Source organism: Ixodes scapularis, unplaced genomic scaffold (assembly GCF_016920785.2).
Source record: "Ixodes scapularis isolate PalLabHiFi unplaced genomic scaffold, ASM1692078v2 PGA_scaffold2__306_contigs__length_199485367, whole genome shotgun sequence".
Classification (NCBI taxonomy): Eukaryota; Metazoa; Arthropoda; class Arachnida; order Ixodida; family Ixodidae; genus Ixodes; species Ixodes scapularis.
In genome coordinates, this window is record NW_024609857.1 from 164,598,177 (window position 1) to 164,622,642 (window position 24,466).

The following is a 24,466-nucleotide window of genomic DNA, read 5'->3' on the forward strand; positions in this document are numbered from 1 at the left end:
GGGAGGAGGGGTCTGTCATATGATGGTTAGGTGTGCGGAAAGTTTGTAATTATGGTATCGTCCTTTTTCTAGAGCGATTCTCAAGCAGAAAAATTCATCTTTGGTTCCCAACCGAGATTCGGGAACGTGTGAACGTTGTGTCGGAACATCGCCCGCATCGTGACAATGGTTAGACGGTCCGCAAACGTGTCTGGGAGGGCTCCGTTAGCGACACGCAGTCTGCAACAACGATGTGGTCTTGTTTTTGTGTCGCCCAATTCCGATTGTAGGCGTTGTAGTAACTTCTTCCAAGTGTCCGCGCGTGCAGTAGAATACCAGGCGTCGCGTATCTGGCCATTCAGCGTGCACGCGAGTGTCCGTTGCCTCGGCGAAGCTCCCTCGATCTCGGGAGGCGTTTATCGGCCAAGTTCAAAAGCTAGTGATTCCGCCGTGTGGCCCCGCACTTGTGACGTTTGAATCGTGAGAGGCAACGTCTGTCGTCTAGAAATAGTGTAGCTACAGTCTGGGAAAGGTGCCGCCGGCTTCAGTATGTAGCTATACGCGCTGTGCTTTCGATCTTTCTTTTTTCAGTCATTTGCCGAAGACGAGGATGGCTATTCGTCGAACTATCACGTCGGATCTTTGCCTCGTGACTATGCGTATGGATCTGACGAAGCCGAGGGAGAGCAGCCACATGATACACAGTGCGGCAGGAAACGCAAGATCCTACTTATGGGTTCCAAAGGGTAAGCTGTTCAGGCATCGTCCTAGTTCCTGGCTTAGACTTACCCCAGTTGCTTACACCCCCCACCCAAACCTCGGGTCATCACTGTCGTTAATGATCAGTGAGCAGTGCGTGTTTTATTAATCGTGTGTGGGAACCAAGTATCCCGAGAACACATTGTCTCCCAGTGCCCATATGTCGTGCAGTCAGAACTGCATGTTGCTATCCCGGTTTTGCAGTGATTGCCCAAATAATAGACTGGTATGTTTTAAGCCAGTCTGATCCCTCATAGTATAATTTCCCTTTGTCTAAACAATTTATACCTTTTAAAGGAGCAATGCAACAATTTTTGTACTTTGCGCAAATACCGCTTAAAACGGATCCCTGACGTTAATGACCTATAAAACACGCGTTCGTTTTTCACCCCACGCAATAGAAGACTCAGAAAAAAATTAAAGAAAAATGAGCAGCGTTCACCCCCTCAACTCGCAGCCAGAACAAGCGGCCACGTGATCTGGAGCCGATTATATGCCGCCAGTGTTGATCATAGCCACGCGCTGGGGTTGGCAAAGCGCAGGACACGCGCTGAGTTCCAGACATTGTTATGGCTCGGCTGTTGTCGCCGTTGCAGCGATTGGACACGGGTCACAACCCGAATGCTTCTCGAGCTAGCAATTGTCACGAGCACAAGTCGAGTGCCCACGCAATGGTCGGGTCCAATCTATGAACCGCATTCAAATATCGTCACTTGGGTGTACTGCAATCCCCGAGTTACGTCATCAAATTTTGCAAAGGAGAGATTGAATGAAAATGATCGCTTTTGTCCTTGCAATTACACCGCAGCAAAGGAGTTTCTTGGCCAATGGCGTTGCGTGTGAGTATCCTTGAGTCCCTGGTGTGCCAGTAAGCTCGTGTACAGAAAAAAACATTCCAAATGAATATCGTTGCACAGCTCCTTTAACTATCCCTTTGTGTACTAAAATATTAAGGTGGGCTAGTTGGATATGTATCTCAGAAACAAATAGCGCGAAGGTAAAGTACAAACTGACGAAACAAGCGCTAACTCACAACTGTCGTTTGAATATTCACACTGAAGACAGTTGTGAGTTAGCGCTTGTTCTGTCAGTTTGTACTTGACCTTTCCACTATTTATTTCTAAGATATCACTTTGTCCCTGTGCAAAGCGTGTTACGGATCCCCATTTTCCAATGGTCACGCTTTTTCAGCGGGGGTAAACAGGTACCGACTATGAAGGGGTGCCAACCTCACCCCATGTAAACATTGTTGTACAATGCTTTCTATGGCTTTCGAGCGACTTAATGTAAATGCTGTTAAGTAAATACTCTTCAAAATCTTGACTCTTGTAGCATTCAGATAGCAAGGTCTTGTATACCAAGGTCAAGGACACTGTTTGGTTATTTTATGCTCGCTCGGCATTGACGTCCCTTGCTAATATCTGCGACGGTGTAGCTGTTATTGTTTCTGACGAGCATTGAAGGTGGATAATTTGTGCTGCACTCAAGTAGAGCAAATAGGACATTGTATACAAGGTATGTATATATCTAGCTCTTACATGCTTGCATTGTCTACTTAAGGTATCTGCTGATATGCAGCTTGCACGGTATTTGGCGATGCAAATCACACTATCATAGCTTTGGTTAATCGATGGTCGGACTGCGTCCTCGGGCTGATCATGAGCAAAGTTCTCCCTTCACGTTACCATGCAATGATGATCTTGATATGTCTCATGTAATCACAGGCACGTCTTCATTCTCTTTTGCAGGAGTGGCAAGTCTTCTATAGAAAAAGTGGTTTTCCACAAGATGTCCCCCAACGAGACTTTGTTCCTGGAAAGCACAAACAAAATTGTGCGAAATGGTATTGCTGATAGTATCTTTTTCGCTTTTGTGCATGTGCTTGTGTGTCTGAGACTGAAGCACAGTTCTCCCAAATGGCACTTAACAACTGTGCCTGCGTGTGCAGTGCTTGGATCACAGTTAGTTCACAATTCCAAACATCTCAAACACTACTACTGGCATGGCTAGCGTTCTGATGGAATTGCCACCTAAATTCCTGTGAAACTAAATTTAAGTGGTAACATTTGCCACTTGATCATGGCTTGTGCAAGTAAAATGCAAATATGCACTGATCTTGCATTCAAGGTGAATGCAGTGAGGATTACAACTTGTTTCCCAACATTCCACAAGCTTCATTTGTCTGTATCCTGTGCAGCTCAGTAAAACCTCCGCTACTGTTGTGCCAATAATTTGCAAACATCACCATGCTTGTATTTTGTTCAAGGGTTTACAAAAACTTTGAGCATGAGCTATTAACTCTGAAGAAAGGCTTTGCTGAATGTACATGTTCAACTGAGCATGTACAGTGCTCAGCAAACTTATCTGGAACACATACTAATCCTATCCTTGCCTTCTTTTATTTTATTTATTTCTATGTGTGCCTGAATAGCTGGTGCTAACACTAAGCTATTTCTCTAAGTGTCTCACTATGTGCGAAACATGCCTTCAGTTTACATAAATATGCGCAGTTCTCTAATATTTTGTCTCTTTTCTGCATTCAATATTCCACAAGTGTTCCGTTCGAGTTTGACTAGCACTGTACATTTGATAGGTCAAAGAGCAAAGATTAAAAGAATATGCCTTAAAGCTTTAATGCTAAGATAGTTGATGCTAATAATTGTTCGCAGCATATCAGTTCTGATAAGAGGAATGAGTAAGGTCTTTTCCGGCAGCGAAACTTGTCAGGTTTTCTGAATTTTACAAACTCACGAGTTTGTAAAATATGCTAGAGAATGAAGAGTCACCTTTTCTACTGCTACTGGAAAACTTTACAGGATAGGCGTCAGTTTCATTTAAAGGGTATCAAAGCGTATTCTTTTCAATCAAAGCTGGAGTCCCCCAGGGCTCTGTCTTATATAATCTTTATGTTAATGACCTCTCCATTGTGGTACCAATTTCAATATGCTGACAATACTATTATTTTATCTAGAGCAGGGGTGGCCAAACCGCGGCTCGCGAGCCGCATGCGGCTCTTTGCTGGTCCAAGTGCGGCTCGCGGATCCCTCGTAAGGGAACCCCCCCCCCCCCCCCCCTTCTTTCGACCCTTTCCGCGTTTCCCCAGAAAAAAAAAGAAGAAAGGATTTCAGAATAAAGCACACTGCAGCTTGCAGTTTGGGCAGACTCTGAACAAAGGTTAAGTTTGCCCCCCTCCCCGCGGCTCTTAGAAGTCCCTTGGTTTTGTTTGCGGCTCTTAGGCCAGGCCAGACTGGCCACCCCTGATCTAGAGTATCCAATTATTTAGATGCCTTTTTGTCTTTACAAACTGCAGCAATTAAAACTATGTACTGGTTTCAAGCTAATTTAATTAAAGTCAATGCATCCAAAATGCAACTTATATGTTCCCACAACCCTTTGAAAAAAGTTATTATGAGAGCGCTCCACTTGTAATGGAGAGGTCCCAAGTTCGATACCCGGACCAGGCGGATTTTTTCGGTCGCTCACCAGTCACCTAGCTGTGTTTGGAGATTTATGTTTGTCCTTTGTCCCTCTTGTTCCCCTTCTCTAGGGATTACTTTCGTCGTCGTTATTATGACCTCCTTTTTATGGTTACATACGTCTGGGTGCCTATAATGTGCATAGGAGCCTATACAGCATACATCGTCTGTATAATATCTTGGCTTATTCTTTGACAGTGACCTAGCCTGGATCTTTCATCTTGCTCATGTATGTAAGAAAATTCGTGCTGTGTCTTTGTTATACAGCACTAGATACTTTATGACACTATCCGTTCAAAACATTGTTGTACATGCTCTAGTCTACATTGTGCTCCGTTATGGCATCACCGTGTATGGTCGTTGTGCTCTCAGTTGGCAATTTTTAATTAATTTGATTCTGTTGTCTTTGTTAAGGAACATTTCCTGGGGCTTGGAAAGAACATTGATATATTTAAAGCGTTGCTTTTACCTGATTTTAACTCGCTATTGATGGAAACTGTTCATACGCATTTTTGGGATAGTCAATTTAAAATTCTATATGTACCTTCCCGCATTCTTAACCCGAAGAGCATTACCAGATGCTTCAATGGCTGACAAGATTTGGAAAAAGAGCTCGTAGTTATTTTGTATCAGCATTTCTGAACAAACTACACCCTAGTATTTTTAATTGAAGAATGAAATACAAGCTCAAGAAAGCCCCGCGAAATTTTAGTTTGTAAAGTGCTCACTAGTTTGCTTTTTTATTCCAATTTCTTTGTTTGGATTTTATTTTACATGTTTCCTTTTGCATACAGCTGGTTTCACTGAATGTAAGACGCTGCCAGTCAAGCCCATTGTGGCTTAGGCAGGTCTGACTTCACACTCGCTTTGTTCGTTTGCAATAAAATTATTATTATTATTATTATTCAATGAGTAAACTGCTTGCAACAAAGATTGGTTAGTATATCACGTATGGCTTGGGTTGAGCAATGTATAAGGCAGAGTGGATTTAAGTGGTGTGATAAAGAGATAGAGCACTGGCACACATGGCGTTGCGCTTGTCAGCCATGTTTGCTCATTTACATTGCTACGCCTAGTCCCTACGTAAGGATGTCCTTTCGTTTTTTAGGTTAATATTAAATAAGAGCTTGATAAATGTATCACTAAAGAGGATACCTGCCCAACGCTCATTGATGCTTGAAATTATTTGCCAGCTCACTGTTTGCAAAACAGTGTGCGTTCATACAATAACTGGGCACTGCACGCATGCAGACAAAGTGAGCCGATGGTGTGCACATGGTACATATGGTACTTCCACTGCTGATTGACATTAAAATGAGAAAGTTTTTTGGGGGATTTTATTTTGGGGGTAGTAGTAGAGTATTGAGACGAGGAAGTTAAAGGTGCGTTTTCAGCCAGAGGCCTAGTAGGTCACCTTTAGTGTCGGGCAAGGGTTTGGAAGAAATGATGATGCAGGGTCAGGCCGTGAAGAGCAGCACAGTTGGCACGCCTTGCAAAATTCGAGTTCCAAACGTTCATTCTTGAACCTGAGCACGTAAACGTCATGTTGCAAGAAGTTTTTATGCCTAATCTCTTTAGAGCTTAGCTCGGAGGTGGTGAAATATTAAAAATAAATAAAAAAACGTCGGCCATGTATTTTCTATGTCCTATACCAGCCGGCTCGTCCTCTGCTCACTGGTTTGCGAGCTTGCTCTCAGGTGGCTCGCTGAACGCAAAAATGCCGAGAACGCCAACTAGGGGCTGGCGACGAGTGAGGTGATAGCAATAATTAATAATTTTAACAAAATATACCAACGATGACCACCTTGGAGCAAGCTCGCAAACCAGCGCATGCAGACGACAAACATCGGAAATATGACATAAAGAAATTCTCGGCCGCTGTTTTTGCTTTATTTTTAATATTTCGCCTCCTAGTTCATAAAAAAAAAATTTAACAAAAATTCCTTGCGAAGAACGTTCGCTTGCCCAGTTTCTAGTATGTACGTTTGGAATTCCAGTTTTGCAAGGCATGCCAAACGTGATGGTCCTTGCGGCCTCACCCTGTAGAGGAAGAAGTGTGAAAGAATTTTTGGGGGGTTTTACGAAAGTCAGCCTCTACTGGCAGTGTACACCCTTCATACTCCTTTAAGAGCTTTCGGTCTCACAAATCAAGTGTACCCACAATCAGATTTGGAACTTTTGGAGCAGTTCTTGCTAAGTAGGCTGCGTCTGTTGTCGACTCCACTTCTTGCACCGTCTTGTCTCGCCGCCACATACTGTCGTGGCCACATTCTTTCGCGTCATTACCCCGGTGTGTGACTCGTGGATTGACTTTTGCGTGCACAGATACCTCAAACAGCTCCTTTGTCAGACTGGACATCTGGGACATCCCAGGCCAGGTGGACTTCTTCGACCAGGTCTCCGACTTCAAGAACGTCTTTGGAGGCTGGGGTGCCCTCGTGTTTGTTATAGACGCCCAGGTTCGTCCTTCCTTCTTTGCCGGAGAAGAGCGCGAAGCAGAGTTTTTGTTGTCCGAGTTCTAACAACAGTTCTGGCGTATTCTGACGATGGGCAACAAGCTCCTAATTGAAATGTGCTAGCTAAGGTGAATATTCCTAAAGTTCATTAGTTGATTTTAGGTAACTCGTTTAATGATATCACTCGTACACTCTCTTTGACATCCACCATGGTTGGTGATGTTTTCTAGGAGGAAATATTTCTTTATTTCAAGTGCCCTTTTTTTTTTAGAGTATTAGTTACAGGTTAACAGGAAGCTCCTACCAGTGGTGTAGCCAGGGGGGGAAGCTAATGATGCTTCAGCCCCCCTCGAAATCCAGCCAACCCTATAACATCCACACACATTTGGACCCCCCCTTCTCCCCCTCTACACTCCAACTCATATACATCCTAGCCACCTCAGCCACCCCCCGAAAAAATTCCTGGCTGCGCCACTGGTTTCTGCGCTTAAAAATTTACCGTGAATTGCAACATTGGCTTTTGACACGCTTTCTGTGAAAGTAGACTCAGTCTGTTCTTGCTGATTGACTTACATGCTGCATCTGTCTATACCACATGTGTTCAGACTTTTTAATCTCGAGAAACGAATGCCTTTCTAGATTAATAGCCAAAGAACCGTTCACGACCTCTGCATCGATGCACTAAAGCAGTGCAGAAGCCTAGGGAGCATGTAAACAATAATGCAGATATTAGGGAGTGTTTAGGACATAGCTGCGCATCAACGAATGGCTTAGATCCTCTCTGTGCCTTTAAACTGTGAAAGCACTTCACTTTGGGGGCAGTGATGGCCAAGGAAACTCGGGAGATCAGAGAGCTTCCGAGTTTTTTTGAATCCAGTTGTAGAACTATTGTCTATAGGGGCCGAACTATGAGGAAATGTGCTTCGAGAGTCAAAATTGTCAAATCGCTTCTGGCTGGTGTTGCTGTTCCCCAGGACGACTACATGGAGGCCCTGCAGAAGCTGAACAAGACGGTGACCATGGCGACCAAGGTGAACCCCGAGATGAAGATCGAGGTGTTCATCCACAAGGTGGACGGCCTGTCGGACGACCACAAGATCGAGACCCAGCGGGAGATCCACCAAAGGGCCTCGGACGACCTCGCCGACGTGGGCCTTGACAACGTACAGCTCAGGTGGGTGGGGCCTCCGACGTCTCCTGCACCAAAGACACGCCCTGGTGTTCTCGTTCTGTTGTTGACTGTGGTCGCCTTGACCCAAGTCCAGAAAGCTTTGGTAACATCCACCAGGTGCAATTTGGTCATTGTTTGATTTATTTTTTTAAACTTATGCTGTATTTTTTTATTTTTCTATAAAAAGTTGGTGTCTCTGTGATGTTGCCACAACATTGCCGCTAAACAATTAAAGAGACGCTCAAATTTTGTGTCCATACTCCTTTAGGATGTCCACAACAAATGTCTTCCATTTATATTAGTGGCTAGAAAGTCTTGTCACAAGAGACCTCCACAGTGGGCAAGATTTCGTTAAGGTGCAGATGCAAAAATTTGTGCAAAATTATGCTATAAACTTTAATCAAGCTCTAAAACTGTGTGTGCTTTAGTGTATGGCTGCTTCATAATTTCTGTTTAATATAAAAGTTAAGAGTACCCTTAAAGGGGCCCTCCGGAGCTTTCTGCGATCGTCTGTTTATGTTGTAATGTTGCATAGTACGTGCAAGTTAATATGTATACAAAGTTTTAGATTACAAAACCGTTTATTAAGCAGATGGCAGAAGAAATATATCGGGACTATTTTCTCTTGGAAGACAATCCCCCATTCCCTGCCTATCGCTAAAACTTGACCAATGGAAATGCTGCATCTCGCGGTGAATGCGAACGTTATTATTGCAACACTTTTTAAGCTTGTTGTAAATTAGAGTTTGAGAAAAACGTAAACTGATTGTGGTGCGGGAAACATAGTCCGCAACTATCGCTCCAAAACCAGCGAACTATGTTTTCTCCCTGCAAACTTGTTGCTAGGGGGTGATGCGTCGGCGCGTCGGCTCGTCTGCTTCCCGGGGCGTCTGCAGGCATGCGTTTGCGGGACACATGTTCCTTCTTCCCGTGGATCCAGACTCCGAAGCCAGCTTTGCGATCCTTCCACGTGAACGAGTCAAACTTTTCCTTGTCATCTGTGGGATGCGACTGCGTATTGCAGTAGCAGCGCGACGGTGCGGTGCGACGAACGACAACTGCCGAGCACAAAGTCCGGGTCCCTTGACGACGGTCTGCGCGTTTTCGAGAGATTCCTCCGCGGGTCGGCGGTCGGCCGCGTTGGTGACGCGCAGTGACGCCGGAATCCTTTGCTTGCTATTGGCTGACGCGTAAAGAGATGCCCCTCCCGTTTTCCGGGGTCATCTCAGAAAGGGGGGCGTGCCGGGGACTTTGATAGCAATTTTAATAGGGAAATCCTTCGCGCATGACCGTAATTTTATGATTTTTAAGATCCTTAGGGCCTGTAGATTGAGTTACCGCCATAAATAGACCATCGCAGAACGCTCCGGAGGGCCCCTTTAAAGGCCGACAACCGGACTCGAGATTCTGCAAGGCAGAAGATCCTCCTCACCATGGGGGGAGGAGGAAACAGGCAAAGGTGGACAGGGTAGAAGAGGGGAGAGGAGGAAGCGGGAGAAAAGTGGAAAGCGCGAACTGGTCGTCGGCCTTTAATTTTTGTTGCAATAGAGTAGTAGCATCACGGTCGGTGTCTAATGTTACATGTGTAAGATATTGCACATGTAACAGAATTTTGTTTCACTTTTAACAATAACAACCAGTGGCACTGGATGCAAGCACAAATAGTTTTCTAGTCTGCGTGTTACTGGTGGGAGACATTAATTCACAAATTAATTGTACCGGAGTGCAACAAGCGGTTCGTGGCCCCCTGAGAAAAGCCTAGAGAATGCTTGAATGCAGTCCTTCCTTCGCTGATCCCGGTATCGGTTGTGAAATGGTGGGTAATGTAAAGAACTTAAAAGACTTGCGTTGCAATGTGTTTTACCAACGCACACCAAGATTCAAACTTTCTGAATCCTTGCAGCTTCTACCTGACGAGCATATACGACCACTCCATCTTTGAGGCCTTTAGCAAAGTGCTGCAGAAGCTCATTCCCGAGCTGCCAACGTTAGAAAACCTCCTCAACATCTTTATATCGGTGAGTTCCCGCCCGTTTTGCACATATGTACGTTAGAGGAAACCGGGACAATTGGTTTGTAGGTTTAGTTTGATATTAACCTTGATAAATGCAGACTTGGAAAGGAGGGCTAGTTTCCAACTGTATCAAGGTAGTCAGATCACGGAAATAAACAGCGCGCAAAAAATACGCAAGGACGAAAGGAAGGTGCGAACGACACAAGCGCTGAACTCACAACTAAACATTAATTGAAAAAACACCAACGAAGTAAACCGCACTATCGCTTCAGCACGTGTCAAGATAGGCAATTTCTTTTTTGTGAAGAAAAACCGATGTTTGGCTGACGCATGCATCTTGCCCATCTTTTGTTATTGCATATGCTTCCACTAATTCTCTGGTAGTTTTATCTGTGCCCCTCCCAATGATGGTGATGTTATTGAATGGGGGGCTGGCATTTACAGGCAGCGCAATGCAGAGGCAAGTGACCGGAGTGCCCAGTCATGTTCATGTGCCCTGTCATTAATGCATCGGCCAGTTTGGCCGATGTACACTCTTCCGCAGCTTAGTGGGATCTTGTATACCACCCCCACCACACATCAGCATACTTGTTCCTGTGCCTTACGGCACATTGGCTCTTGCCCCCAGCCTTATCCGCAATTCTAGGGCAGAGTTGCGCCAACTTTTGAGGTGCCGAAAAAACAACAGAGACGTCAAACCGCCCAGCTACCTTTTTCAAATTGTGCGAGATTTTATGCATGTAAGGGAGCACCTGGGGTCTGGTTGTGGGTCTCTCTTTTTTCTGACTTGACCCTCCCTTTAAGGACACATGCAAAGGAAAAAAAACATTTTTTTTAAACAGCTTAGATGGAAAAAGGATATCATAAAACAATTCTACAACCAAGAAAAAAATTTTTGAGAACTATATTTACGGCACTATACGCATTTCTAGCTGGCGCCGGCGGGCGCCGCGGAAAAGTGGCCCTTGACGGGCCCATATTTGTCATGTGGTGCTTGCGCTCTTTCGGAAGCTTCCTATGGCCTCTAAAAGTAACTTATTCATCTTTGTTTGAAGTATAACAAAAAACTAAGATGAATAAGTAACTTTTAGAGCCCAAAGAAAACTCATGAAAAAGCGCAAGCAGACGTGATAGACCTGTGCGCCGGTCAGACGACGGCGGCGGCGCCCCGAAGCAGACGAACTTGTGCGGCAGCGGCGACGGCGGCGTGGAGAAACGCGTTGAAGCGGCATTCGCACAACGCTGAGCGTTGTGCGAACGCCGGCCTACCACGTGACCAGCGGCGGCTCCCGCGAGCGCCATCTACAAATTCGTATAGCGCCGTAAATATAGCTCTAAAAATTTTTTTTCTTCGTTGTAAAATCGTTTTATGACATCCTTTTTCCATCTAAGCTGTCTAAAAAAAATGTCACAAAGTACCGGCGCTACACAAGAGCCAATGCAAATTCCTTCTTTTTGCACATAGTATCTATCGTCATACAAGATTAATGTTGAGTGCAAATAATAAATTTGCAGTCGACATTAATCATGTATGATGATAGCTACTATGTGCAAAAAGAAGGAATTTGCATTGGCTCTTGTGTAGTGCCGGTACCTTGTGACATTTTCTTGGCTAAATGTGATTGGGCATTTAATGAAGACTTAGATGAGGAGTGTGTTAACAAAGTTTTTAGATACGTTGACGATTATCTAGTAGTCACAAGAAGGTCTGAAGGTGCCCCTGAGGACAGGACTGTAAAAGCAGTGTTGGATGTGTTCAGTCAGCATTCTGGGGGGCTAAGGTTTACCCATGAACTACAGGATGGGACACACCTCCAATTTTTAGACCTTAGACTAGATTTTGAAGAAAGTCACATGTGTTGGCTTTACCAACCACACTCTAAGAAGGGACTTCTCCCTTATGATTCCGCCCACTCTTAACTAGTAAAAGGAGCATTGCGTCCTCTTGCCTCCAGACCGCCTTGGAAAAGTCGTGCTACCATTCAATGTCAGAAAGTTTTAAGATGCAGGTACAGCGGCTGACAGATGCCGGCTTCCCAGCGTCAGTTATTCTGGCAGTGGCGCAGACGTTTGTAAAAAAGATTAAAGGAGGGTCAAGTCAGAAAAAAGAGAGACCCACAACCAGACCCCGGGTGCTCCCTTACATGCATAAAATCTCGCACAATTTGAAAAAGGTAGCGGGCGGTTTGACGTCCCTGTTGTTTTAGAGCGCAGCTCTTAGGCGCCCGTTTCCGGCTTGAGCGCCGTCGGCGTAATTGCGCGGTGCATTATGGGTAAATTTCCCCACTAAATCTAGCGGTAAAATTTGCCTGATAAATCTAGCGGAAAAATTTCCTTGCTAAATCTAGCGGAAAAAATTTGCCCGCTAAATCTAGCAGAAAAATTTCCCCGCTAAATGTACCAGAAAAAATTTGCCCGCTAGCGGAAAAATTTTGGTCACGTGACCTGGGGAGTCACGTGACACCCCGAGGTCACATGACCCCCTCCTGAGGTCACGTGACCTCTGAGGGGGCACGTGATTGCCCCCACGTGACCCCACCAAGGTCACGTGCCCTCGGGGCGGGTCACGTAACACCCCCCCCCCCCCCCCCCCCCCCCCGAGAACACGTGGCCCTCAGTACCCTTCCCTCGTCCTCCTCAAGAGCTGCGCTCCAATTTGGCGTTTCAGGGAGTGGTAAACGGCTTTCACTTTTTTTTCGGCACCTCGAAAGTTGGCGCAACTCTGCCTTAGAATTGTGGATAAGGCTGGGGGCAAGAGCCAATGTGCCGTCAGGCACAGGAACAAGTATGTTGATGTGTGGTGGGGGTGGTATACAAGATACCACTAAGCTGCGGTAGAGTGTACATCGGCCAAACTGGCCGATGCATTAATGACAGGGCACATGAACATGACTGGGCACTCCGGTCACTTGCCTCTGCATTGTGCTGCCTGTAAATGCCAGCCCCCATTCAATAACATCACCATCATTGGGAGGGGCACAGATAAAACTACCAGAGAATTACTGGAAGCGTATGCAATAACAAAAGAGGGGCAAGATGCATGCGTCAGCCAAACATCGGTTTTTCTTCACAAAAAAGAAATTGCCTATTTTGACACATGCTGAAGCGATAGTGCGGTTTACTTCGTTGGTGTTTTTTCAATTAATGTTTAGTTGTGAGTTCAGCGCTTGTGTCGTTCGCACCTTCCTTTTGTCCTTGTGTATTTTTTGCGCGCCATTTATTTCCGTTACCATGAACCAACTCGCCTACATCACGACACTAATCTAGTCAGATCAGTTGTACAACTAATTTTACTTCACTGCGTTAGCCCTTTTCATACCTAAAGCTTCACACTTCGTATGCGTTCTGTTAGCGGTCTATAGAACCTGTGGATGCCAGCATGTAGTTGCACAAAGCAGGGTGTCTAGTGACCGGGAAAACCGGCAATTGTCGGGGAAATTTTAATTACCGGGAAAAATCAGGGAATTGTCCGGAATATATTCAAAAAGCGAGGCCAGTCAGGAAAATTGAGCTGGAATCGCCATTGAGTGCCCTGAGCAAACACCTGAGGACTTGGGGGCAGAAAAATAGGCAATCAATTCTGCTTAGAGCGGAGCACGGGCTCTGCTTACCTGATGTAGAGTCTGCTACACGATGCAAAGGGAACAGCCGACAAATCCAGTCCAAGCCTTGGATTACATTGGTTTGAGGGCACGACATTAGGCTGGATCCAGTTAGAGCTTCTGGATATAGTAACAAATGGGAAAGCCGCAGACCCCAATTCAATTCAAGCATTAAGCCGAAAGTATCCGAAAGTGTGCATCTGGCAGCAATGTGCCGTGCTGCCATTCGGTTATTGACGCGTGTGTTTGAGCGTCGTGTTTTCATCGTGTTTCCGGAAGTGGCCTCTTCACTGAAGATGCCGGCGGCGAGAAAGTGCTTGTTTAATTCGGACTGGACGAACCCAAATATTTTGGTATACGCAAGTTTGATTAAGCCCGTGCAAAATGATGCTCACAGTGCTCATTGCTAAATGCCTTGTGTTATAATGGTCTTATATATTTAACCGCCTCTATGGTGGTCAGGAAATTTCGCCTGAAATTGTCGGGGAAAACCTGGAAAAGTCGGGGAATTTCAAAATAATAATTTGCTAGACACCCTGACTAAGAAATATTTACCTTAGTATATGTGACCCTGTAGCTTTGTAGCAAATACAAACAAAAAGCGGAGGCTCATCTTTGGTACTGCAGGGGCTCAGCGTTTCGGGACACTTGCGTCAATCGTTGTGTTGATCCTACCGCCACAGAACTCTCGCATCGACAAAGCATTCCTGTTTGACGTGGTGACCAAGATGTACATTGCCACGGACAACTCTCCTGTCGACATGCAGTCTTACGAGCTGTGTTGCGACATGATCGACGTCGTCATGGACATTTCCGGCATTTATGGGTATGTCCTGCCTTTTTTTTTTTTTTTTTCATTTGGAACCTTGCTTTGATCTCCGTGAAGAAAACCATAGTAGAACTCTATTTCAAGATTCTGCTGTCATGTCAAGGCACTGGCTCTAGTTGCAGAAGCTTTGCTTTTTTTTTTTTTTTTTGCACATGCACAGTTTTTGCAGCTTTCGTGGGAAAACGACTGGAACTGTCTTGCCTCCAATCGACGGTGTGGTTAATAAGTTCCAGGTTTCCTTTCTTTTCAACACTTTCTCTTTGTGGGAAAATGAGGTTGTTTTCAAAATAATGGAGATAATGAAGATGTTTGTTTTAACTTCAAGCAAATATGATATAGCTTCGCCAATACTGGAAACTCCTCCGAAAACCTATGGGAGCGGTGGTGAACGCGACAGTGGCGCCTCTAGCGCACTCGGAGTCTATGGAAGCGGACAACGCAATGGAAAAGCATAGGCTCCGCGACGTCCTCAAGCTTTGCGAGCCCCGTTTCTTCACCCCAACAGCTGAAACAATTCATTACGGTCAACACGTTTGCAAAGCGGAATCCACTGACTGCAACTGCAGCGACAAACAAATAACAATGCGCGCATGAACGAAGATAGAGCAGTTTATTTAGAGGTCTCAAACGCCGCTCAGGGGGATCACACGCGTTTAAAGGCATCTGGGAAGCGGAAAAGGGCGTTTAGCCACTCGTACTACGTCGTAAGAAGTTACTGTTTATCCGTTACAAACTGCGTTGTCACAATTTCTTACCTGGATAGGTGATTATTAAATCGTGCACAAACAATATGGTAAAATAACCAGAGCAAGCGCACCAGTCTCTGCAGCATTACAAAAACAAAAAGTAACAAAAAAAATGACCGTGCAAACACTTTCCGAACTTTGCAGAAAAGATGGGGTCCCCATCCCAGACGAAAATAAAAAGAAATGGAGAACAGTCGTGAACAGCGGTCAGCGATTGCAACGAAGAAGTTAGGAGACGATACAAAAATACAAATCACCCAGCAAAGACCTCCTTCAGCGACGACGATCGCACGGGGCATCGGCTGAAAATTAGCAGGTGGTGCTCGCCCTCGGTGTTGAGTCCAGAACAAGCAAAGCAAAAAATACACAACAAAACTATAAAAAAAAAAAAAAAAAAAAAGAGCTTAACTTTTTTTTTTTTTTTTTTAGCTGCATGTTGCACGTTTGTTTATTTGCTTTCGCGGCGTTGGTAGGAACTAAGAACAAAAGAGCTGCAATCTGCTACGTGCTAGCAGTGTGTGACCTTTTTTGCTTTCGCTTTTCTTTTCCCAGTGACTTTGGGAGGTTGTTTGTTTGCTCACTTGGCGCAGCAGTTCAAAAGTACATTCCAGTATACTTGTTGGCGTGCATGTCCAGGCAATCCTTTCACACCGTGCCTTTTTTTTAGTGTCGATCAGAGGCCTAAAGTGCGTTTTCAGCTGAACTTTTGTTTGGTGAAATATTCGTCTGTTGAGGCGTCAGTGGCGATTTTGAAGCCAAACTTGGATAGCTGTTCCAGTTTAATTTGAAGTAACTTAATTACTCACGTTTATTCGGTCTTCGAGAAGCGGAAGAAGGATTTTTCACCACATCAGAAAAACTGGTTTTTGCAGTGGAGATGGCCGGCACATGGCACGACTGCCATCTCCCAAGTATGCGCTAATGTATGCCCGAAGGCAGTCGGTTGATAAACCAACGATGACTCTTAGCAGACGTGACCGCGTACTCAAATAAAATCCAAATAGAAATGTATAACGAGCTTACACTCCTTAATATATTTATTAAGTATCAAAATGTACATATGAAGATTTCGGATCAGAAACTCAATCGAAGGCGAACATAGGAGGTTATTATAGACGACAGTGGAAAAACAACAACAACAACAAAGTTGCAGACGGCCCTCCAAACGTCTGGGCATAGCGTAGCAGACGAACCGGTGGTAGTAAGCGACGAAGCGAAGGAAAGAAAGTAAAAACTATGCCAAACAAGACAAAGCAAAATACGCGATGGTTCGAACGTCAAGTAGGCGCAAGAAAAAAGCAAGCAAAAGACATAAACGCAGGAGGAAGAACGACCGCGGCGGCGTAGCATCGCCTCTAACATAAAAAGAAAGTAGACTTTGAAAAATGGGAGGTGCACGACCGTCCATCGGCTGTTCTCTTTTGTAACTAGGCTTTTATTAATTTCAGTAATAGCATCAGATTTGCATGCGCACAATCGTCTTTTTCCAGAGCATACTGACATCGCAGTAAGGTACGTTGTTCAAAATTGCCTTTTGCTTCTTTATCCGGAGACGATCGGGATATAGCCAGCTCGCTATTGGACGAAACGGTTTTAAGCAATACAATCATGAGAAATTGAAATTGCAACAACAAAAAGAACTGATCGATATGCACAATAAAGTTGAAACGTAGCAATGTTCTAAAACATTTTTTACATTACCCTTTTCAAAGAAACAGGGCGAAGGTACATTCGTGTCTTGCCTGGCAGACATAAGTTCCGAGTCTTCTGGCGGAATGTTCTCTTCGGGAGAGCCCGATAATTGCACCCTACAAGCTGTAACATCTTTCCCTCGCGAAGAAAATGTCCTTGACTCGTGAGGTGGAACCTATTTTTTAACATTCAAAGCAGCGAATAACCGTGACAATTGTTTTTCATTGCTCACCTCGCACGGAGATAGGCAAAACCAATGCATTGTGGAGAATTTGTCTGCTAGCGGAGACTCCGAGCTCGCCAGGGGCGCTGCGATCACTTTTCGCCCGTGATCCGCGGGAGTTGCCAGTATTGGCTTACATGGTATTTGCTTCAAGGTTTACTTGAGTTCAGGAACATTATCGACATCAATTTAGGTTTACTCGAGTTCATGAAAATATGGTTTGCTGACAAGCAGGTGCAGCTAGGTTTCTCTTACCTTTCTAGAAAGCTGAAAGGTTTCCAGCTTTTTAGTAATGGGTAAATACTAAATGAAGCAGTACCCCCTACCGTATTTACACAAATCTAGGTCGACACATATTTAAATTTTTTAAATTTTGAAGTGGGGTCGACTTATAGTCGAACCAAAACATTCCACAGCCGACAAAAACGAAACAATCGCAAAATCAAGAACACGTCGGCTTGTTACGAGTTCATGTTGTACCTGTAGCATTGCACTATTCTGTGCGCTCATTTTACAAATTCATTTTACAGCGAAGCTGTTATGCGCTAGGATTTGGGAAAAAATGTGTCTGCGGATGTTGACAGAAAACTCCCCATTGGTCGTGGCAGGTATGAATAAATAAAAATAAAAAGAGGGGGCAGCCAGCGTGAGTCATCCTTCCTTGGCATTATTAGATAGTGAGGTCTTGATCCCTTGTTACCGTCTCTAGGCATCGTCCTAGAAGTCGTCCTCGAGGTTGTCCTAGACGTCATCCTCTGGGCATTGTCCTCTAAGCACCGTCCTAGACGTCGTGAAAACAACAGCTTCGCTGGTCCTCCATCTTCATGTAAAGTAGAAGGGCTCTACAATTTTTTTTTTTATTTGCGGGAACGAGTATTATGATAGCGATTCGCGAATTTACTCGAATTTTCGGCGGTGAACAGCGCACGGCGCGCCCACTCCCGGGGGTCGGGCGTGCCGTGCGCTGTGGCGGCACTTCTTGTAAGAGCCACTCCAGAGACCGCTGGATCAGCGTCTCGGCTGACTCGCTCACTCCGAATGATTCAAGGTCGTACGTCCTTCGATCGAGTGTCGAGATCGTGCTAGAGAGCTAACTATGTTTTTTGGTATTGACATGCGTCATCCGGGCAGTTTCAGTTTTCGGTGCTCGTTTGTGGCCATTCTTCACCCAGAAGCAACCAACTGCACTCTTGGTTGCAAGTTCGACCTGTCAGAGCGGTTGATGCTCCAGCGGAATCTGCAGTGGCGCGGGATGTTAAAGGGGCACTGACACCCCAGAGGTCATATTTCTTTTTGTTGTTGTTTAAAACGATGCAAGTTCTAGTCATGGACGCGCAAAAAAATAGTGCAAAGCAAACACAAATTTTTTTACGCGCGTGCGCGCAGTTTTATTTTTGACATTTTTCTCTTTTGCTTTTCACATCCTCGCTTCTTTTGATTTGTGACGTCAAATATCATGAAATTAAGAAGTGTTGTAGGCTAAATTTCTACAACATTTAATAACAGCATTTGTGAAACGTGTTTTTTAATGCAATTGCGAGCGCACTACAGCCCTTCTTTATGAAATACCGAAAATCGGAGTCTGGTGTGATGTCGTCTCCTGGCTTTTTATCCTCCCTCGATAAACATGGGGGCCCTCGACGCATGTAGCACAGGATGATCGGTGAGTCGTGGAATCGGACGAAGTGGTCTTTTTTAGGTGCCCGACGACCTCTCGGACTTCGAAAAGGAAATGGTCAGGCGGTCAGAACAACTAGGTTTGGTGTCTGTGTATCATAGTTTTGGTTGTGACTCCGCTGGGGCAGCCTTTCATGCAGAACCGGCGCGACAATAGATACTTTGTCGTCCTCACGTGTTCGCAAAAAAATGTGCATCTAAAGATTTTTTTTATGTGCAATGTGGGGAATCGATTTACAATTGTGTAAATACGGTACATATCAATATACTCGACATGGAAAAGGTTGTGATGCAAAAGGTGGCGATGGAAATTTATGTAGGTGTTGCATAAACCAGGCCCCAATACAGACCCTTGAGACATTCTGCAATTAAGGAGTTTAGGTTGCTCTTACAATTAATAATATTAATTATATCCTTACTCATAATAGGACTCTTATGACAGCCGAGTCTTACCATGCCAGAATTAGCTCAGTTGAAAAAGAGCCATTTATTTCCCTTTGTCTAAATTTCACTAAAAGTCTTTTATGCAAATCTAATCATTCCCATTGGTTTTGTATTCAACATATTCTTTATTACCTCCTTTCACTTTAGTGGCCGATACGCTGAATGGACACAAATGTTTCTCTGGATATCTTGGCATTTTGCTCGAAAGGGCATTTTGCACTTTTGAGCAGGCAGTTCGTGGCATTTTGCCCGAAAGTGCGGTCAAACAGGCCACACAAAGGTTGAATGTCGGAGTTTCCAAGTGCTTTTCCTTGTCAATATGTGTACATTTTGGCTTTGTGATATGTAGAGATTTTATTTGCTGGCAATGCTGAAATCTATTAGAGTAACATTGTTTCTTACCCACTTTTGTCTTGGTGGTTCCTCTACATAAAATTTTCTTACCCCCCCCCTAGTAAGAGTATTTTCAGAATATGCCTTAGCTTATCCTTAGAAAACAGAACTCTAATTTCTTCATTCGTCCTTACATTATCTGAATGCACCTGGACTGGTTTATGACCAAATATTTGATGAAGAGGTGTGTGATAAAGAACCAGTGATGTTGTCCAATCATCATTTCCTTAATATCTTTGTTGTACCAAACATGTATAGATCATTGAACGTACTGCAGTAACAAGCAGTCACCTTTAATTTTGTGTTCCACGTCTAGATTCAATGCAATTCTGCTAAATGTCGACTTTCAAAATCCTCCCAATTTTTTATTTTTTAGGCAATAATTGAAGGTTGAAGGACTGATGACACTTGGGCATATTACTAAAAATTTCAAAACATTGGATAGGCTGAAACTTGAAAGATTCTACGGAGGCACTATGGCACGACAGCCTCAAACATTTCTGAACAACCTTTATCACGTTTAAAGCATAATTTCAATACTTTATATCTGTAACACTGTTGCACACCATTACCAGGTCCTCTAGGCTACTTGCGGCAACAGGGGGCATATTAATGGACAGTGCAACTGCAGCGATTGCGACAAACAGCTTTTTTCTACGAGCGAAAACCCCGACGCCGCAATGTAACGCTCGGTCGCAACGAGATAAACTCGCGCAAGATCCTTGCGTCGAGGAAAACGAACGAAGTTCAAACGTTTGGCTATTGTGCTGACAGGCCACATGTCGTCTTGCATCTGGGAGAACCCTTTGTGTTTCCTTGCTGCCGTAAAGTTTGCAGGCAGATGGCGAAGGAAGCACGTTTGACAGCGAGTCGTCGAGCATCATCAAGCTGAACAATGGCACGGTGCTGTACCTGCAAGAGGTGAACAGGTTCCTGGCACTGGTCTGCATACTCAGGGAGGAGAACTTCGACAAGCAGGGTGAGTGTCAAGGGAAAGCATGCGCTTTGGTCTCGGGGATGAAAGGGAAACAACGATATGAATTGTTGCTTTCCCTTTACACAACAGGAAAGACTCGTTTGCCGAAGCAGCTTTTGGAGCGGGTGCCAAGCACAACTCGGTCATAGACCCTTTATTTTTTGGGGAGAGAATGGAACGAAGGTTTATTTATTTCTTCACCCCATGCAATGTGAGCGTGGCCAAGGGAAATCGTGCACACCCGCCCGAAACTGCGTCTTCGAACGGGTCCTTTCTATCAACGCAGAATGTGTTTTATCGACCGAATTTCACAAATATTTCTAACGATTTACAGTCGTGTCTCAATAATAGGGATACCCCTTATATGGACACCATTTTCGGAGACAAACGGGAAAAATATGTGCGTTCCTGTCGTTATTATGGACAACTGACATTGTGGCCGATTTTTGGGGGGGAACGGAGCTGTCCATACTAGCGAGAAATCGCTGTATTGTAACATTTCCTGCAACGGAAAACCAACATTGGAAAGCGTGACATCCACCAGAGTAATATGAAGTGGATATGCCCATAGGGAGCCGTACGAAAAACTTGAAAGAAAAAATTCTCTGGCAGGATTTGACCCCACAACCATGTGATTGTGAGCTAAGTGCTTTACTGACTGAACTATAGAGAGAAATGTTTTTTTCTTTATTGTTAGTGAAACACACATTGGGACTAAAAACGTCACATGCCCTGCTCAGTGCCATTGGAAATAAAAGAAAAAGAGACTGAACTATCGAAAGGAGGTGTTTACGCCAACCTCCATACGAGGGGAAAGGAACACGCAGTGCCTGCACTGTAGGTATATACAAGGTGCGACGCAGGCGAGTTTTCTGGTTTTTCCATGACCACGGTGGAAGAGGGAGGCATCGAAGCGAGGTCAGAAAGGAGGTCAAAATTCCACCCCGCGAGTGCGCGAGGTGGGGGGAGGGGAGGGGTCACGCTCAAGGACGGTCGGATTAGATGCGACTCTGTCACATCACCTCTGACCGTAGAAAAAATCGTAAAGGTCAGGCGAGCTGGTGAATATTAATCATGTTGAATTAACTTGAGACTGGGGTAGAGAAGAAACACCAAAACGTAGAAGGGACAGAAAATAGACAGGACGACATCTCTGACCGTTCTTGAGTGGGACCACACTTCTGTCATGCCTTGGATTAGTAAAGACAGCGCGCTTTGCGCTAAACCTGTCACGGTGTTCTGTCCCTTGCAGTGGCCAAGAGCAGGACACAACAATTATTTTTTGCATTAATGCGATAGCGCCGCAACCGTGGCGACAAAACATCGCATCGGCCCTTGGACGATGGTGCCACTGTGCAGTGGTTTGGTCAATCCTCGCTGGCTCTCGTCTCCCCCTCCGTGTGAATGTGCCTGGGAGCCGGACGATCCGCGGACGTGTCGTTTTGTGATGAATCCGTCCATGAATCATTTGGCGCTATGGCGGCTGCCTTTTCAACGCAAGAACCGGGAAAGCAAACGCACTGGGCAGGAAATTGGCACGTTTTCCTATGGGAGCTCGGCGGGACTGGCGCTTCTGAACGTAAAAGCTGGGAAAATGCAAAACCCAGGAACGTATCGTCGAGGCTTCACTGTACTTGGAAAACGTCCGGGGTGTTTTTTTGGGGGGTATCTCCAGTTTTCATGAAACCGGCTTCAGGGTTATGTATATTGCTTATTTCCATTTGTACAAATGATGGGGCAAGAGGAAAAAAAAAAAGCTTTAAAATGACGTTTGAGGAGTCGTCCCACCCATAGGCAGTTCGTGAGCTAACAGTTTGTACAATGAATGAACAAAAAAAAAAAAGTGCATTAAAACACTAAATTATATGGCAATTGAGGTAACAGTAAGACATTGCTACTGGAACCAGAACCGCGAGAGGTTCAATTACATTTGAGTATGTTAAAATGTTAAAAAAAGTTAAATTTTGCAACAACGTGCAACTTAAATCTTTAACATCAGAAAGAGTAAACGAAGGAACGGACAGGACGAGACATCTTTCGACTTGCAATGCAAGTATTTAATGAGAGGCAGTGGCGAATACCAAGAGCCCAAGGAGAGATGGAGAAATGGGGAAGAGGGAGGGGGTGAATCTCAACCGGTCCACCCGAAAGCTAACAAAGGAGGAAGAGCACAGAGAGGGCGAAGGAGAAAGGCATCAAACGGAGGAGTGCGGAAGGTTAGAGGGAAATTTGATGGCGAGTGCGTGCCCGAGTGGTTCAGTGGCTAGAGCCGTGCGGGTTGTCAAGGCGATCAACTGTGGCCACAGATGCTCGACGTCTCCCTTCAAGAGGGAAAACAAGGGATCAGAGTGTCGGATTGCAAAACCCTCAGCTATCTCTCGCTCGTAGCGATCACTGCTGGATCCCAGAACCCGGCCGAGGGGAACTGGGGTTGGCAAGATGGGCACACCCTACCACGAAGCGCTATAGGGTGCTGCGAGCCGGGCACCATCTTGGTGCATTCCCTCTCCTGCTCGCGCAACCTGTCATTCGGGCAAGGGCCCGTCTGCCCAATTACTCGCACCGTTTTATTCGGGTCCGGGGATTGTTAATCCGGCGGCACGTGGCACCCAATTGAAACTTGATTGGGTGCCACGTGAATAGGAATTTTAAGTCTTTTGTTGGGTATATCGTTCCGAAACTACGAAACCCCATTTATACCAGTTTGTGCAGGAGCCCTGAGGTGATGGTCTCTCTCGCGCTCCTCTGCAGGGCTGATCGACTACAACTTCCAGTGCTTCCGGCAAGCTATCCACGAGGTCTTCGAAGTCCAGTGCCGGGTCTCGCAGGCAGCCGGAACCCCGGGCTACAACTCCGTCGACCTCAACCTGAGCAACGGGTACCCAGAGACGCGGTGAACTCAACTCCTCGACCCCACCCTCGTGTACATACAGCCCGCTCCGGCCGAGAGTGTCGACGCCGCGGACACAAGTCGGAGCCCCCGTTAGCTTTTTTTAGTGCGTTTGCCGCTTCACCCCCTTCTTGCGGAGGGCCAGACGGTTGAACCCACTTCTGGTTACTAGAAAACAGAGCTTTAAAAGACGTGTTTTAAGAGTGTATACGAGAATGGATAGTATCTTTGCCCCACCTTATTTAATTGAAGGGAAAGAGTGGAATTGCGACGATTGTGAGGCTTGCAAATAAAGCGTGTGTTGGAGTGAGATCTGGTACCTCTGTCCAGCGGGAGATGCAGCCAGCATGTCCATTCAATGCCTCGGTTTCATACATGGGTAAATTACTTTCAAAATGTAATTTAATTACAATTACAATTACTTAGCTCCAAAAGTAGTTTAACTACAATTACAATTACTACTACGCAAAAGTAGTTCATTGCAATTACAAATTACTTTTTAAAAGTAATGCAATTACTTTACAATTACTTATTTCTGAGAGTTACCTTCCACATTGGGCCATATAACTGTAAACGAGTTATATGGCCGCTGTATAAATGACACGCATTGTACTTTCCTTTTATGAATTTTGTTAAATGGATTATAGAACTTAATAGTTTGGAGTAATGAACTCCTGCGTTCATATATTCTCAAAACATAAAAAATGGCGACAAAATTCACAGGTGCGAGGTGAATCTCCTTAGAGCGTATGCAAATGGTATCCAAGTCAAACCAAGAAAAAATAAACTTAAAAATAATACAAGGAAACAAATATGCGACAGTACTGGTATAATAAAGCTCACGTAAAAATGGCTAATAAGAGAAACTTGTAAACGACGTCAAACATTTAAAGGATACGACAACTTATGAAAACATTGCAGCCATGATGATTCGCTGCCTCTCCCTGTCTGTGGACTTGTAACATGCCGGATGTGGGTAACCGTAGCACACGAACTGTGGTTGCTTCCACAAAACTAGTGTCACAATAGCAGCAACTCTATTGCCAGGGATTCTGGGTTAATTCAGTGCACGGTAACACCCAAAAAGCTCCTGAGATAAATAATAAATTTAGGATCGTCATGTAGCTAATCATTAGGAT

The 24,466-nt window shown here is 44.9% G+C and overlaps 1 protein-coding gene across 2 annotated transcripts; it reads left to right on the forward strand.

Annotated features, from left to right (window-relative positions):
- The first annotated feature begins 25 nt into the window (after positions 1-25).
- LOC8039331 (ras-related GTP-binding protein C) lies at positions 26-23,637 on the forward strand. Of its 2 annotated transcripts, none has more exons than XM_029994544.4 (9): positions 26-54; positions 571-725; positions 2,487-2,581; positions 6,540-6,673; positions 7,645-7,844; positions 9,745-9,859; positions 14,141-14,283; positions 20,292-20,440; positions 23,189-23,637. In XM_029994544.4, the coding sequence occupies exons 1-9, from the start codon at positions 52-54 to the stop codon at positions 23,332-23,334; spliced, it is 1,140 nt and encodes a 379-aa protein (XP_029850404.1). In that variant the 5' UTR covers positions 26-51; the 3' UTR covers positions 23,335-23,637. The 2 variants fall into 2 exon arrangements, with proteins under 2 accessions (XP_029850404.1, XP_002413356.1); XM_002413311.5 differs by having other exon boundaries at positions 31-168.
- The last annotated feature ends 829 nt before the right edge of the window (positions 23,638-24,466 follow it).